General features: G+C 39.6%; 1 protein-coding gene across 2 annotated transcripts in view; it reads right to left on the bottom strand.

Moving 5' to 3' along the window:
• The window catches only part of SUCO (SUN domain containing ossification factor), a 105,221-nt gene that overhangs the window by 83,092 nt on the left and 6,020 nt on the right, over positions 1 to 16,109 (bottom strand). For both annotated transcript variants that reach the window (XM_062192793.1, XM_062192794.1), the window contains exon 2: positions 1,506 to 1,620. In XM_062192793.1, the coding sequence (XP_062048777.1) occupies positions 1,506 to 1,620 (115 nt within the window). The remainder of the gene's footprint in view (positions 1 to 1,505; positions 1,621 to 16,109) is intronic.

Below are 16,109 nucleotides of genomic sequence, written 5' to 3'. Positions count from 1 at the left end.
ATTCATTTATCTATACCTTCAGAAAAAGTCTGAACATTTTCACAAGAAATATAAGTTGATTCTTTTGGAGGAGAATCAGATATAAATATGAAATTTATTGTTGGTATAAATTATTTCTAGGGGCCAGTATCTTGGTGTAGTGGGTTAAGCCACTGCCTGAAAAGCTGGCATGCCATACAGGCACCAGTTCGAGTCCCAGTTGCTCCACTTCTGACTCAGCTCCTTGCTAATGCACCTAGAAAAGCAGCAGAAGATGGCCCAAGTACTTGGGTCCCTGAAACCCATATGGGATAGCCAGATGAAGCTTCTGACTCCTGGCTTTAGACTGGTCCAGCCCCAGCCCTAGCCCCAGCCCTAGCCCCAGATACTGCAGTCATTTGGAGAGTGAACCAGTAGATGGAAGATCTCTGTCTCTCCCAATCTGAGTAACTCTGCCTTTCAAATAAAAAAAAAATAATTTTTAAAAAATTACTTCTGTAAACACACTGTACTTTGAAACAAAAGCTAAACTTAGTTGATACTCACCTTTTACCATTTAAAGTGATAAAATAAAAATTTAGAGACCATCAGATATTTTGGACTCTACCTAGTCACTGTGCTTAATTATACGAAACAAACTATAAAGCCACTGATGGCAGGTTCTCTTCATAATATTCATTTCTAATAGCTTTTAATTTATAAGATAAGAGTTTCCTTAGAAATATTCTAAGTATCACAGGGGTAGGGAATATCAGACCTGTAGGTCATATAAGGCACATGAAATTAATTGGTTTGGCCCTGCCAAGACAATCACAGGTGGGACTCAAAATTGAATAAACCTACTAATTTTTAAGTTGATAATTTTGTATGGCCCACGAATAATGTAATAAATATCCAAATAGGGTCAGCACTGTAATGTAGTAAATTAGGCCACCTCCTGAGATGCTGGCATTCCAAATGGGCATTAGTTCATGTCCCATGATCCAGCTCCCTGCTGGTGGCCTGGGGAAAGCAGCAGCAGATGACCCAAGTGCTTGGGCCCCCAAGATCCAGATGAAGCTACTGGCTGGCCCAGCTCCAGCAGTTTCCACCATCCAGGAAATAAACCAGCAGATGGATGATCTGTCTCTGTCTCTCCCTCTCTCTCTCTGTAGCTCTGACTTTCAAATAAATAATAAATCTTTAAAAATTAAAATAAATAAATAAATAAAGTACCCGAATGGCCCTTTACATAAAAAAAGTTTCTCACTCCCGGTTTAGAGCATTAAAAAGAAGAGCACTAATTTTCAGTTCTCTGAACATGCATTATTCTCTGAACATGCATTAGTGGGGGCCTAAGGGTGATAATGAAATTCTAAATTCCACGTTATCATAATTTCAAAATTGCCTTAGTAACTCTTCAGATTTAACAATATACCAGTTTCTACCAAAAATTATGGCATAGTATTTTTTAAATTGCTCATTTTGAATGCTGTCAGTCTTCAAAAACTAAAACATACATCAAATGTCAACATTATTTAAAGTACCTTTTTCTGGAATTGTACATCTTCATTTTCTAAAGCACAATTGTCATCTTGAGAGTAATATGATGATGCTGAAGTTGAAGAACTCTCTTTACAACATACATGCCAACTGGGAAGCCTGTAAAACACCCATCACCACAATCACCAACAAAATAGAAAAACAGAAGGGAAGGAAGAGAAGAAAGAAGGAAGGAATGAAGGAAAGGTAGGTGGGTAGGTGGGTAAGAAAAGAAAAACTGTTAAGTCAACATATTCTCTATAAGGATCAGAATTAGAGGCTATCTTAATACTATTGCTCTCCTAATAATACTATTGCTATCCTAATACTCTTAAGAATTTAACAATTTAATAATGAAGATAAATGTACTTAGGACAAGGGATTTTTATTTAAATCTCTAAGAAAAATATAAATAGTATCTGCATTCCAAGTAAAGTATCATAAATTCCATGAAGGTACAACAAGAAAGGCTTCACCAAAGAAGTATCTGATAATTATCATATTTTCATAGACAGATCAGAGAAAGTTGTCAAAGGGCTAACCTTCTCAGAAAGTACCAGGTGCCAATGACATCCTAAACATAAGTTTATACAAGTAGAAAATTCAAAAGAATCATTTACTAAAAGAAATCCTAGATGTAAAAACTAGATTCCAAGGTATAAAATTACAAACAACAGACTCTATATTCAGAACAAAATAACCAGCTCTAAAAAATAACAAAAATTGTCATTTATAATAAAAATAACAGAATACCAAGATATTAATTTAGCAAGAAATCTCCTGGAACTGATGTCATGGCCCGGTGGCTTCATTTGTCACCTGGGACAATAAGCATCCCATGACCATGGGTTTGAGTCTGGACTGTTCTACTTCAGATCCAGCTTACTGCTAATGTGCTGGGAAAGCAGCAGAGAGCCTAACTTCTTGCTACCCACATGGGAGACCCAGATGGAGTTCCAGGTTCCTGGTTTCAGTCTGGCCCAGCCCTGGCCGTTGAGGCCAAATGGGGAGTGAAGTGAACCAAAAGACGAATACAGATAAGTCAATCAATCCCTCCACAACTTCCTCTCTCCTTCCTTCCTTCCTACCCTCCCTCTCTGTTTCTCCCTTTCTTTGTGATTCTACCTTCCAAATAAATATAATAAATCCTTTAAAAAAATTTTCTGAGGCCAGCATTGTGGCAAAACAGGTTAAGCTGCTGCCTACAATGCCAGCACTCCATATGGGCAGTGGTTTGAGTCTCAACTGCTTTACTTCTGATCCAGCTTCCTGTTAACGTGCCAGGGAAAGCAGTGGAAGACGGCCTAAGTGCTGGGGCCCCTGCAAGTGGATGATCTGGAAGAAGCTCTTAGCTCCTGACTTTGGCCTGTCACAGCCCTGGCCATTGCAGCCAATTGGGGATTGAACCAAGGAATGGAATCAATCTCTCTCTCTACCCTTGTCTCTCTCTCTAACTTTCAGATAAATAAAATAAATCTTTAAAAGAAAAAATATTCTATTAGAACTGCTTGAAACTTCTAATATTTGATAATTCTTTTGCTTGAAAAAAGTACCAACTTCACACAATTCAAAAAACTAACATTCAAAAGAAAACAACATACTGAGGAGGTAAAATAGGAAATTTTATATAAAAAGTAAGCCAGGGGGTCGACGCTGTAGCATCCTGAAGTGCTGGCATCCCATATGGGCGCCAGTTCAAGAATTGGCTGCTCCACTTCCTATCCAGCTCTCTGCTATTGCCTGGGAAAGCAGTGGAAGATGGCCCAAGTTCTTGGGCTCCTGTACCCGCGAGGGAGACCCAGAAGAGGCTCCTGGCTCCTGGCTTCAGATCGGTGCAGCACCGGCCATTGTGGCCAATTTGAGAGTTAACCAGCAGATGGAAGACCTCTCTTTCTCTCTCTCTGCCTCTCCTCTCTCTGTGTAACTCTGACTTTCAAATAAATAAATCTTTAAAAAAAAAAAGTAATCCAGAAATAGTCAAGATTTCTCTCTATATTTTTAAACACATTTTTAAAATTATTTGATTTGAAAGGCAGAGAAAAAGAAATTAATGCACACTCGTGTTTACTGTAGAACTATTTACAACAGCCAAGATTTGGAATCAATCAAGGTATCCATTGATGGATAAATGAATAAAATATATAGAAAAATAAAGAATGGAATATTCAGCTAAAAAAAAAAAAAAAGAATCCATCTATGCAGCAACACTGATGGAACTGGAGGACGCCCTGTTCAGTGAAATAAATAGGGTACATTTTTTCACTCATTTGTGGAAGACAAAATATTTGATCAAATGGAAAACAGTAGAGTAGTTTTAGAAGGGAAAGGGAAGAAGTTAAGTAATACATAGTAAAATACAGTTAGCGGGAGGAATCAGTTTCAATATCCTATGGCACAGTAGGGTAAGCACAATCTACAACAATTTATGATGTATTTTAAAATAACTAGATATCCCAACACATAGAAATGCTAAATGTTTTGAGATGAAAATAGTAATAGCCCTGATTTGATCATCATATTATATGAATGTATCAAATTATCATACTATACTTCCATAAATATAGTGTAATAATTGGTTTTGTGGCACAGCAAGCTAAGGGTCACTTGGGATACCATACCCTATACTGGATAGTCTGCTTAAAGTCCCAGCTATTTCGTGTTCCCAATCCAGTTTACTGCTCAAGTGCCTGAAGGGCAGCAGATTATATTTGAGTTCCTGCCACCCACATGGGAGACCTGGATGGAGTTCCTGGCTTCTGGCTTCTGGCTTTGGACTGGCCTAGTCCTGGTTGTTGTGGGCTTTTAGAGAATGATCCAGAAGATCGAAGATTTCTTTGCCTGACTCCCCCTCTCTGTTACTCTGTCTTTCCAATAAACAAGTAAGGCAAAAGAAAGAAGGAAATTGCTTCTGAGATGTGGAGGGGAGTGGGAGGAAGAGGTCAACACAACCTCTTAGTACTCTGACTTTTTAAATTAACTATGAATACATTAAAACTAAAAAAATAAAGAAGGGAAAGTTCAAGGTACAATAATACATGTGATATTATACCATTTGTGTACATTTTTATGTGCATGAATTTCTCTGGAAGAATTTTATTAAAACAGCATTTTCTTGCATGCCTCCAGGGAGTAGTGGGTAGCTATGTGTCAAGGGAAACAGATATGTTTCACTAAATTACTATTGAATTCTGAACTATGAGAACATAATATGTATTAAAATTTTGCGGAAAATGTTACAAAAAAGTAAAACAACATTAATTTTATTGTAAAATTTTTATGTTAAATTACAGCACAAAAATTTATACTTAAGTAGTCCTCCTTTAAGCAGTTTCCCTTTTCATGGTTTCAGATATCTGTAGTCAACTGTGGTCCAAAAATATTAAATGGAAAAATACAGAAATAAACAATTCACAAGTCTGAAATATACCTCATTCTGAGTAACACGATGAAATCCTGTAACATCCTGTTTGTAATATGTGTTAATTCAACCCTTTGTACATAGTATCCAGCTGTATACCTTACCTGCCTGTTAATCACTTAATACTGATCTTGGTTATCAAATTAACTGTCACAGTATCATAATGTTTGTGTTCTTGTAACCCTTATTTTACTTAAATGGCCCCAAAGCAAAAATGTAGGAATGCTGACAATTCAGAAATGTCGTAAAAATCTTGCCTCTAAGTGACAAAATGAAAGCAAACAAAAAATTCTGAGAAAGCACATTCACATAACTTTTATTACAGATTAGTGTAATTGTCCTGTTATTATTAGCTGTTATTGTCTTATTGTACATGATTTATAAATTGAAGTTTATTATAGGATTATGTAAAAGAAAAATCATAGAATGTATATAGGGGTCAGCATTATCAGGGGTCATGGGAATATATCCCCAGCAGATAAAGAGGAACTACTGACTATATATTTAACCAACAAAAAGTTTGCAAGAAAACCTTCAAAAATGTGGGTATTAGGAATTCTGTGATTTTGTACCCTCTGTGTATTTATCCCTTTCTGTACTTCATAAAATTTATTATGAGCATCCATTAGATTAGTCTTTTTGTTTTTTTTAAAGATTTATTTATTTGAAAGGCAGAGTTACAGAGAAAGGTAGAGCCAGAGAGGTCTTCCATTCCACTGGTTCACTCCTCAAATGATTGCAATGACCAGAGCTGAGCTGATCTGAAGCCAGGAGCCAGGAGTTTCTTCCAGGTCTCCTATGCGGGTACAGCATCCCAAGGAGTTGCTTGGCCCAAGGAGTTGCTTTCCTAGATCACTGCAGAGAGCTGGAACGGAAGAGGAACAGCCGGAACTAGAACCGGTGCCCATATAGGATGCCAGTGCTGCAGGCTGGGACTTTAACCCGCTACGCCACAGCACTGGTCCCTACATTAGTTTTATAATCAGGAATTGTGTGTGTGTGTGTAAGGCCTAATGTCCACAGCTGGGAAGAAAATAGCCAATAGACATTAAATCTTATTATCCTGGGGCCAGTGTTGTGGCATAACAGGTAAAACCACGACATGCAATGGCAGCATCCCATATGGGGCTGATTCATGTCCCAACTGCTCCACTTCTTACTCAGCTCCCTGCTAATGGTCTGGGGAAGCAGTAGAAGATGGACCAAGTGCTTGGGCCCCTGACACCCATGTGAGAGACCCAGATGAAGTTCCTGGATCCTGGCTTCAGCCTGCCCAGCACTTGCCACTGTGGCCATCTGGGGAGTGAACCAGAGAAAGGAAGCTATCTCTGTGGAAGGGAGGTCAGAAGGTAGGGGAAGGTGGAGTGTGTGCATGTGTGTGTGTGTGTGTCTGGGTCTCTCTGTGTGTGCCAAGAATTTTGGATTAAAGTATTAGCCTAATTTTTAGAAATAAGGAACCAAAAGTTCAAGAGCTAAGTAATTTGCTCTGAAGTCACTCAGTTTGTGAATGCAAACTTAGATCTCTCTAAAGCTGCTGATCTCTATCTTACATTTTGTATTTATTTTCTGGTAAACACATAAATTAAAAGACAGCTGAGAAAATAACACATCCATTCACTCAAAAATTGGTGAAGGCTGCTTACAGCATAACACAAAAATACAAAAATAAAAACAAAGGAGGTATATTGATGCAATAATTCATGACTGTATTATTGGGATTATAGTAAATATGAACATAGTACATTGTAGTGGCTGAGGGCATAAACTTTAGAGTCAAAAGACTTAAATTTTAACCCCAGGTCCCCCACATACTAATTACATGGTCTTAAGTAGGTTACAAAACCTACAAATGCCTCAAAATCAACATTATTGACTGGAGAGATTAAGAGGAAGTGAAATAAAAGCATATACTGTGCTTAGTGTAAGACAGAAAAGGCACTCAATGTTAGTTCTTATCAGCCACTAAAGTACCCTTTCTTTGACCAATTCTCAAGGTGTATACCCATAGTCTCAACTTCTTCACCCTCTAATTAGCTCTCAACCTACTGAAATCTAATTTCTACCTTCAGTATATCACTGAAACTGGCATGGTATGGAAGGATTTAGCTTTTATATTTCCCTGATGCATGTGGAACCTCTGACTACTGCTTGCACTTAAAACCCTCTTCCTTCTTAATCTGTAAAATGATACATCTAAGCATCTCATCTCTCTGACTTCTGATTTTTTTATATGCTGCTTCTGTTCACTATTTAAATAAATTCTGCTGCTCTCAGAGTTATGTTCTGAGTCTTCTCTTTATATATGGCATGGGAGATTTAACCCACTCTCATAGATTTTTAGCTGACAACTTCCAAAACTTTCACTTATCTTTAGCTCTTGTTTTTTCCTGGCTAGTCCATTCCTTCAAATCCTTCAGTGATACCTTAAATTAATGCTGGGAAGGAATAAAGCTCATTTAAAATTGGATCTCCCTTCGTGGTCTAAGATATATCAAAACAAGTTGAACAGATTATTTTTCCTTTTCCAAATTTCTTCTTCCTAGATCCCTGATCCACTATGTGGTACTGTTATAAACCCAATCCTCTAATTAAAAACTTGAAAAACATTTGTAATTACTCCTTTTCCTTCACCTCTCCTTTACCATCTCTACTTCACTCAAATTTCTTTAGTACATTTCTAAAACTCCATCATGACTGTCTTAGCTCAAACTTCCTAACTCTTACCTAGAGCAACATTCTAAACAGATCTCCCAAATTCCTGTCTTGCAGCCTCTACAAGTCAATCCTTATACATCATTGCCAAAAAGCTAACACTAAATTATCAGACTGCCATTTACATGCTTGAGACTTTTTATAGACTCCATTATCTACGTGACAAAATTCACGCTCCTGGCCAGCATGAGGTTCACTTGGCTAATCCTCTGCCTGCAGCGCTGGCACCCAAGGGTTCTAGTCCCTGCTGGGGTGCCGGATTCTGTCCTGGTTGCTCCTCTTCCAGGCCAGCTCTCTGCTGTGGCCTGGGAAGGCAGTGGGGCATGGCCCAAGTGCTTGGGCCCTGCACCCACGTGGAGACCAGGAGGGAGCACCTGGCTCCTGGCTTCGGAGTGGCGCAACGCGCCGGCCATAGTGGCCATTTTGGGAGTGAACCAACGGAAGGAAGACCTTTCTCTCTGTCTCTCTCTCTCACTGTCTAACTCTGCCTGTCAAAAAAAAAAAAAAAAAAAATCAAGCTCCTCTCCACATATTTTAAAACTCTGTAATAGTCTGTTCATTGTCTAAGTCTTCAGCTTCACCCAATCCCTGCCTCTCACTTTGTTTCAGGGATACAGAAGTTGTTACCCGAACACAGACTATGTTGTTTCATGCTTCCAAATCTCCAGCTCATGCTATTTCCTCTTCCTAGAATGTTCCTTCCTAGAAGCTTTGGTCCTCCTCTAACTCCCCACAATCCAAAACTTGACAGCCCTTCTTCTTCTTTTATCTGGGGGCAGAAACTAGTTACAGACCAGGAGACATTTCCTAATTTCCACATGTAGGGGTTTAGTAGTCATGGACCTCCCTAAAAAATTCCCATAGCAATTCAGCAATCTGGGCACTTACTACACACTCTGAACTGAAATTAATCTGTTTTTTTGTTTGTTTGTTTGTTTCCCACATAGGATTGAGCACCTCCAAGGCAGAGAACCTACTGTCCTGTTTCCAGTACAGTGATCTTTCAGCTGTTACCTTGACTATGGATTAGAACAGCTTTTGATAAGTGCTAAAAAAAAGGAGCGTTTTTAATCAGAGAATACTCTGTGATAAAAGAACTGAATCATGCAATGAAGAATTCTAAACTAAGTTTAAATGTAATAATACTTAGTATAGGAATATACTGTCATTCAATTAAAGCTGTGTAATTAACATAATAAAGAAAATTGTGATTTTTGAAACCACAAAATTTTGCCTGAAAATTTGAAAATAATTTACAAAAATTCTATGAAGTATTTAAAGATTGTGGGAAATGGGTGAATAGCGTGAAAGCCACTGTGGTCACTGCTAATAAAACAAGATCAAAAGATCACTGGATTTCCAATACTTTTGCTTAAAAAGCACCAAAATACTTTTTTGGGGCTTGTGCTGTGGCATAGCATATAAAGCTGCCACCTGCAGTGCCAGCATCCCATATGGGCACTGGTTCAAGTCCTCGGCTGCCCCACTTCTGACCCAGCTCTCTGCTATGGCCTGGGAAAGCAACAGAGGATGACCCAAGTGCTTGGGCCCCTACACGCACATGGAGACCCAGAAGAAGCTTCTGGCTCCTGGCTTCAGATCAGCACAGCTCTGGCCATTGCGGCCAGCAGGGGAGTAAACCAGCAGATAGAAGACCTCTCTCTCTCTCTCTCTCTCTCTGCCTCTCCTTCTCCTTCTCTTTCTCTGTGTAACTCTTTCAAATAAATAAATAAATATATGTTTAAAAAATCATAGTTCTCACTAAATTCTGAACAGGATAAAACACAAAATAAAACCAAGAGAGAAATAAAGCACCAAATTAAGAAAAAAATTATTTTTCTTAACCTAGTATCGATAAGGTTGCTTCTCTTCTGCGTCATCTATCTACTGGTAAGCAAGAACACACAGTGCCTTCTTCCCATGCAGCTACCTGAACAGCCGGCAGTCAAGTCATAGCTTAGCTGAAGAAAGCTCTATGTTCTTACAGTTGCTTCTACCCAGACCTCTGAGTATCAATAATTCCAAACTTTAATATTCATCCTGATATAGGACAGATTTTGGGTTCTCTTAGCTTAAATATGACACATATCAAATTCTATCAGAGAACTGTTTCACTAATTGGCCTGTAATTTCATTGATGCAACACAGAAAAGCATTACTGACACTATAGTATGTTCTGTTTTTATATCCTAACCTGCCATTAATTCTAATTATCTGCTGAAGCTCAATGTTCTGATTCAACAGTCAAATGTACTGCCTCAAAAATCTTATCCACATTCAAGTTTACATTTTTAAGGGCCTAAAAAATGTCTCCACTCTAGCCAGCACCATGGCTCAATAGGCTAATCCTCCACCTTGCAGCGCTGGCACACCAGGTTCTAGTCCTGGTCGGGGCACCAGATTCTGTCCCGGTTGCCCCTCTTCCCGGCCAGCTCTCTGCTGTGGCCCGGGAGTGCAGTGGAGGATGGCCCAAGTCCTTGGGCCCTGCACCCCATGGGAGACCAGGATAAGTACCTGGCTCCTGCCTTCGGATCAGCGTGGTGCGCCAGCCGCGGCAGCCATTGGAGGGTGAACCAACGGCAAAAGGAAGACCCTTCTCTCTCTCTCTCTCTCTCTGTCCACTCTGCCTGTCAAAAAAAAAAAAAAAGTCTCCACTCAGCCACTCCACTGAACTCTAACTGCTCTTTGTCTTTCATTTTGCCAACTCTTCCATTTCTTTTTGAACACTTCTGATTCTCTAAGTTGTCCAAGTCAAACAAAACAAACAAAAAAACCTCTTTCCTTCTCTCTTTGAATTTTATCTCACAGATTAATAATTTTCGGACCTAGAATTTATTCATTCAACTATAATATGCTCCAAGAAAGCATCTGCTTTGTATGTTTTGTCTGCCAGAATCCTGCAAAGGATGCAGCACATGGAGGCCTCTGTAAATATCTCAGGATATTGAATACATGATAGAAAGGGGATACCGAGGGCCCGGCGCTATGGCATATTGGGTAAAGCCACCACCTGCAGTGCCAGCATCCCATATGGGCGCCAGTTTGAGTACCAGCTACTCCACTTCCATCTAGCTCTCTGCCATGGCCTGGGAAAGCAGTAGAAGATGGCCCAAGTCCTTGGGCCCCTGCTCCTGGCTCCAGATCGACCCAGCTCTGGCCACTGTGGACGTTTGGGGAATGAACTGGTGCATGAAAGACCTCGCTCTCCCTCTCTGCCTCTCTGTAACTCTACCTTCCAGATAAATAAAAAAATCAGGAAGGCAAAAAGGAAGGGAGGGTGGGAAGGAGAAAGGGGGGGTGGGGAGAGTGAGAGAGCGCGAGCGAGAGAGGATGCTGAACAACAAGAGTTGGTGAGAGGCAAACTAAAACCCAGTGTCTTTTAATCCTACTCTACTGCTGTATTTTGGCATTACATTGACAGCATGCCAGTCTACACCAAACCAGATCCTTTACTTCCTTAAAAATCTCTTCATTGCTACTGTCAAGTTGAGTCTTTGTTTAGGACAAACCTCAAGTATTCCAAGTTTTTTTTTTTTTTTTTTTTTGACAGGCAGAGTGGACAGTGAGAGAGAGAGAGAGAGAGAAAGGTCTTCCTTTGCCATTGGTTCACCCTCCAATGGCCGCTGCGGCCAGCACACTGCGGCAGGCGCACCGTGCTGATCTGAAGGCAGGAGCCAGGTACTTATCCTGGTCTCCCATGGGGTGCAGGGCCCAAGGACTTGGGCCATCCTCCACTGCACTCCCGGGCCATAGCAGAGAGCTGGCCTGGAAGAGGGGCAACCGGGACAGAATCCAGCGCCCCGACAGGGACTAGAACCCAGTGTGCCGGCGCCGCAAGGCGGAAGATTAGCCTGTTGAGCCACGGCGCCGGCACCCAAGTTCTTTTCAGTATCCATTCCTCCCAAATTTCTTTCCTATGAAATATATCTAGCATAATGATATAAAAAAACATTCTTGAGACATCAGTTTCCTTGTGAGACATCTACTATCTAGTTCTTTGGCTTAGCCTGCAAAATCCATCATCATCTCCAAAATTTCTCTGCTTTTTCCTCAGGCTTGCCTACCTGCTCTACCCCTCTCACCCATATCAAGTACATTCTCTCTTTCACTAAAACCTCTCTGACCTTGACAAGTATCATCTGCCTACTGGAGGCAGGTAGGCAGGCAGGGAAACAGACATACACACACACACACACACACACAAACAGCCTATATTCATATTAGCAGCACCAGGACATCATATTTCTGTTCATGAAGCACCTGTACTCACAGAAGCAAAGTTTCTGAACTACATGTTATTTCCCTTAAATCCAAGACTTTCCAGACAACTCAACTCCTACTTTTTCCTTTTTCTAAGCATCGACTATACAATTCAGCTTTGTTCACTAACATTCTAATCAGATCTCTTATAATGTTAGAGAAAAAAGTCTCAGTGTTCATCTAATCCAGTAACACTAACTTGAATGCACATATATATAAATCACAACTTTACTGGGACAAAATTCCCAAGCAAGAATCATAGGCATGTATATTTCTTTAAAAAAAAAATCTCATGAATAAACCTGATGTTCATTCCTTCATAGGGCAATCCAGGCTATCCATTTTCAGAGGAGAAAACTGATACACAGAAAAGGTAAAGCAACTTGTCCAATGCCACCTAATAGCCTACTGATAGTACAATGTGGTGATAAACAAAGTGCAGGCTTGGGATTTGGCCTACTAAAGTTCTGGTGCTGTACTGAATGCACGACAGAAAGGGGATATTGAAGGGTTGGCACTGTGGTTTAGGAAAGAAAGCCACTCAGTAGCTAAAAGAAGTTAAGACAAAGTTAGTCATTTTATTGTTCTCTTTCTTCATCTTTAAAATGGGATGTCTATCCCAAAAGTGCTCTAATGAGATCATCGAATTAATATATACAAAACATTTAGAAGAGCTCAATAAATATTCACTCTTAATAATGCAAAGGGCTACAACCAACAAGACTTATTTTTACGCCCTACCTACCACATTAGTACAGGTAGTGTGACAACCACAGCTGAAGTCTCATGCTTCTTTTGTATCCCTCATCACATCAAATGCATTGTGAGTAAACAAATAAAATTTTCAGTTCATGGATTCCTATTTCTGAACTGACACCTAGGCCTTCCTACTTCTACTCCATAAGCTATTAATGTATCCAGACTACGTGAATAATAAAACTTGGGGATGGTGCTGTGGTAAAGCCAATGCCTGCCAAGTGTCAGCATACCATATGGGCTCTGATTCCAGTCCTGGCTGCTCCACTTCCCATCCAGCTCCCTACTAATGGCCTGGAAAAGCAGCAAAAGACAGCCCAAGTCCTTCGGCCGCTGCACCCAAGTGGAGACCTGGAAGAAGCTCCTAGCTCCTAACTTCAGATAGGCCCAGCTCAGGCTATTGAGGCCATTTAGGGAGTGAATGAGCAGATGGAAGACCTCTCTCTCTCTAACTCTGCCTCTCTCTAACTTTCTTTCTTTTTTTTTTTTTTAATTTATTTATTTTAAACTTTTATTTAGTAAATATAAATTTTTTTTTTAAATTTTATTTATTTGACAGGTAGAGTTACAGACAGTGAGGGAAAGAAACAGAGAGAAAGGTCTTCCTTCCATTGGTTCATCCCCCAAATGGCCGCCATGGCCAGTGGTGCGCAGATCTGAAGCCAGGAGCCAGGTGCTTTTTCCTGATCTCCCACGCGGGTGCAGGCGCCCGAGCACCTGGGCCATCCTTCACTGCCCTCCCAGCCCACAGCAGAGAGCTGGACCAGAAGAGGAGCAGCCGGGACCAGAACCCGGCGCCCATATGGGATGCCGGTGCCGCAGGCGGAGGATTAACCAAGTGAGCCACGGTGCCGGGCCCCAAGTAAATATAAATTTTCAAAGTAGAGCTTATGGATTACAATGGCTTTTCCCCCCCATAACTTCCCTTCCACCCGCAACTCTCCCATCTCCCACTCCCTCTCCCATTCCATTTACATCAAGATTCATTTTCAATTATCTTTATATACAGAAGATCGATTTAGTACATATTAAGTAAAGATTTCATCAGTTTGCACTAACTCTACCTTTCAAATAAATAAATAAATCCTTAAAAATAATAAAACTTATATAACAGTTATTTACTATGAACAGGGTGTTGTTCTAAATACATTTTCTCCCAGGAGATTACAAATACAACATAACAATACAAAATTGGCCTAGTTATCTATGAGCCACATTAATGCTATAAAATATTTAACAAAGTTGAGTACCTTTTTATAGAAAATGTAAAATCATTTTAACTAGCAATTCATTATGAAATTAAGTCCTAAAAGAAAGCAAAACTTCTAAGAAAACATCTGGATTTCAGAAACAAGTGCAATTTTACTTTTTGAAATTAAAATACGTTTTTGAAAAACAAAGCAGAAAACATACAACTGGCACTGAAGTAGAATCTGAAACATGTAAATAATTAAGGTTCAAGTAGTAGGTATTTTGTTTCTTTTTAGTTAAATATAAATTACAAAACAAATATTGTACACATATAAATGTTTCCACCTGAACACTACTTGAGGAAATAATAAAGCATCTAAATGTTTTATGCTTCTTTCTTCCCTTTCGTTATTAAAACTGTACATATTGACTCATTTCTACATTCAGATTGCTGAGATAAGTGAAAGAACAATTTATAAGAAACTAACAACCGAAAAATGAAATAACCATTATTTAAAGGTAAGTTAAGGGCTTATAGCCTTTATTTTTCCACTGCCCGCCAAATCTACCATCTGCTTCCATTCCAGTATGTTTTCAAATGTTTAATAATCTAATGAGGCAATATGAAACACACCCAGCTCTTCTAAAAATAATTTAAAAGATATTACAAAGAGATTATTTGGGGGCAGAATGTTTGGCACAGCACTGAAGACACTGCTTGGGATGCCCACATCCGATACTGGGGTGCCTGGGTTTGAGGGCAGCTCTGTTTCCAATTCCAGCTTCCTGCTAATGCATACCCTGAAAAACAGTATGATGGCTCAAATACTTGGGTCCCTCCACCCAGCACAGGTTGATATCTGGGCTCCCAGCTTTGGCCTGGGAGCAGATGAACAACCAAAATTTCTCTCTTTCTCTGCCTTTCAAGAAAATAAAAAACAAAGGAAAAAAAAAGGAAAAAGAGAAGAAAAAATATCTGTCATCTTTTATTGTATACAAGTGTTTAAGTTTCGCACAAGGATGTCATACCAACTTTCACAGACTTTTTCCCATTAAGGGAACCTGGCTTCATCTAATTTGTCCAAAGGGATGTGACATCATTTATAATGACACAACACCTTTTGTACCCTCTGGTTTCTCAGGAATATATATCTCAAAGCAAAAATAAACTCTCTTCCCAAAATCTTTCACATTAAATTCCACCAAAAAAAGACCATTTTTAAAAAGCCATCAAGTGATACGTAGAGGAGGAATTTTGAATGTTATTTTATTCTAAAAAAAAAAAAAAAAAACCCACAAATTCAGAGTCTTCAAAAAGAGATAGAAGCAGAAAACAAGCAAAAAATTTCTCAAGATTAAAGACAGCAAGGATTTTCGGTGTTTCTGGTCATCATTTCAAAAGAAACAGCTTACGTATACATTAACAAGAAAGAAATTGGCAAAATTATCAGAGAAAAAGCAACAGAAAGCATACAGAGAGAAAATCACAAATCAGGAAATAAACCTCTACAGTCAAAAATGGGTTAACATATGGAGGGAAATCACTACTAAAGTCAAAAGGCCAACACTTTGATTTAGGCATTTATTAACTCTTAATGTGACCACAACTAAAGGGCCCTGCCTCTAAATGCTATCCCCACCAATCCACTCTTCCCTCCACAGCAGTCTAATTAAAAGATCAATATGACTTCACTCTCCTATTTTGTTTAAATAACCTCACTTGCTCATCCTCTATTAGATTAAAATCACAGTTCCTCTGCAGGACAATCGAATCCCTTCAAAACCTAATTACAGTATCCTTCTTTTCCATCTCTCCTCACATCTATTCTATAGTCCAGACAATGCAGCAACAGAAATGCTCCCTCGGCCTGGAACAAATTCTCCCTGAGGCTCACAGACATAATTTGTCCAAGGGTATATAGTTGGTGATAGAATGGTAACAATATGAATTCTTCCTTTGATACTCCTAAAGACCTCTTACTTATTATTATTATTTATTTTTCTTTGAAAGGCAGAGTGACAGAGAGGGAGAGAGGGAGGGAGAGAGATCTTCTATCTGCTGGTTCAATTCCCAAATGGCAATAACAGCCTAGGCTGTACCAGGCCAAAACCAGAAGGTTTCCCATATGGATGCCAGGGTCCAAAGTACTTGGGCCATCTTCCACTGCTTTCTCAGGCACATTAGCAGGGAGCTGGATGAAAAGCAGAATAGCTGGGACATGAATCAAGATCCAGTATGGGATGCCAGGAGCTGGCTTAACCCACTGCAGTA

Source organism: Lepus europaeus, chromosome 5 (genome assembly GCF_033115175.1).
Source record: "Lepus europaeus isolate LE1 chromosome 5, mLepTim1.pri, whole genome shotgun sequence".
Taxonomy (NCBI): Eukaryota; Metazoa; Chordata; class Mammalia; order Lagomorpha; family Leporidae; genus Lepus; species Lepus europaeus.
Note: the sequence above shows the minus strand (reverse complement) of the source record. Positions and strands in the feature narration are given on the sequence as shown.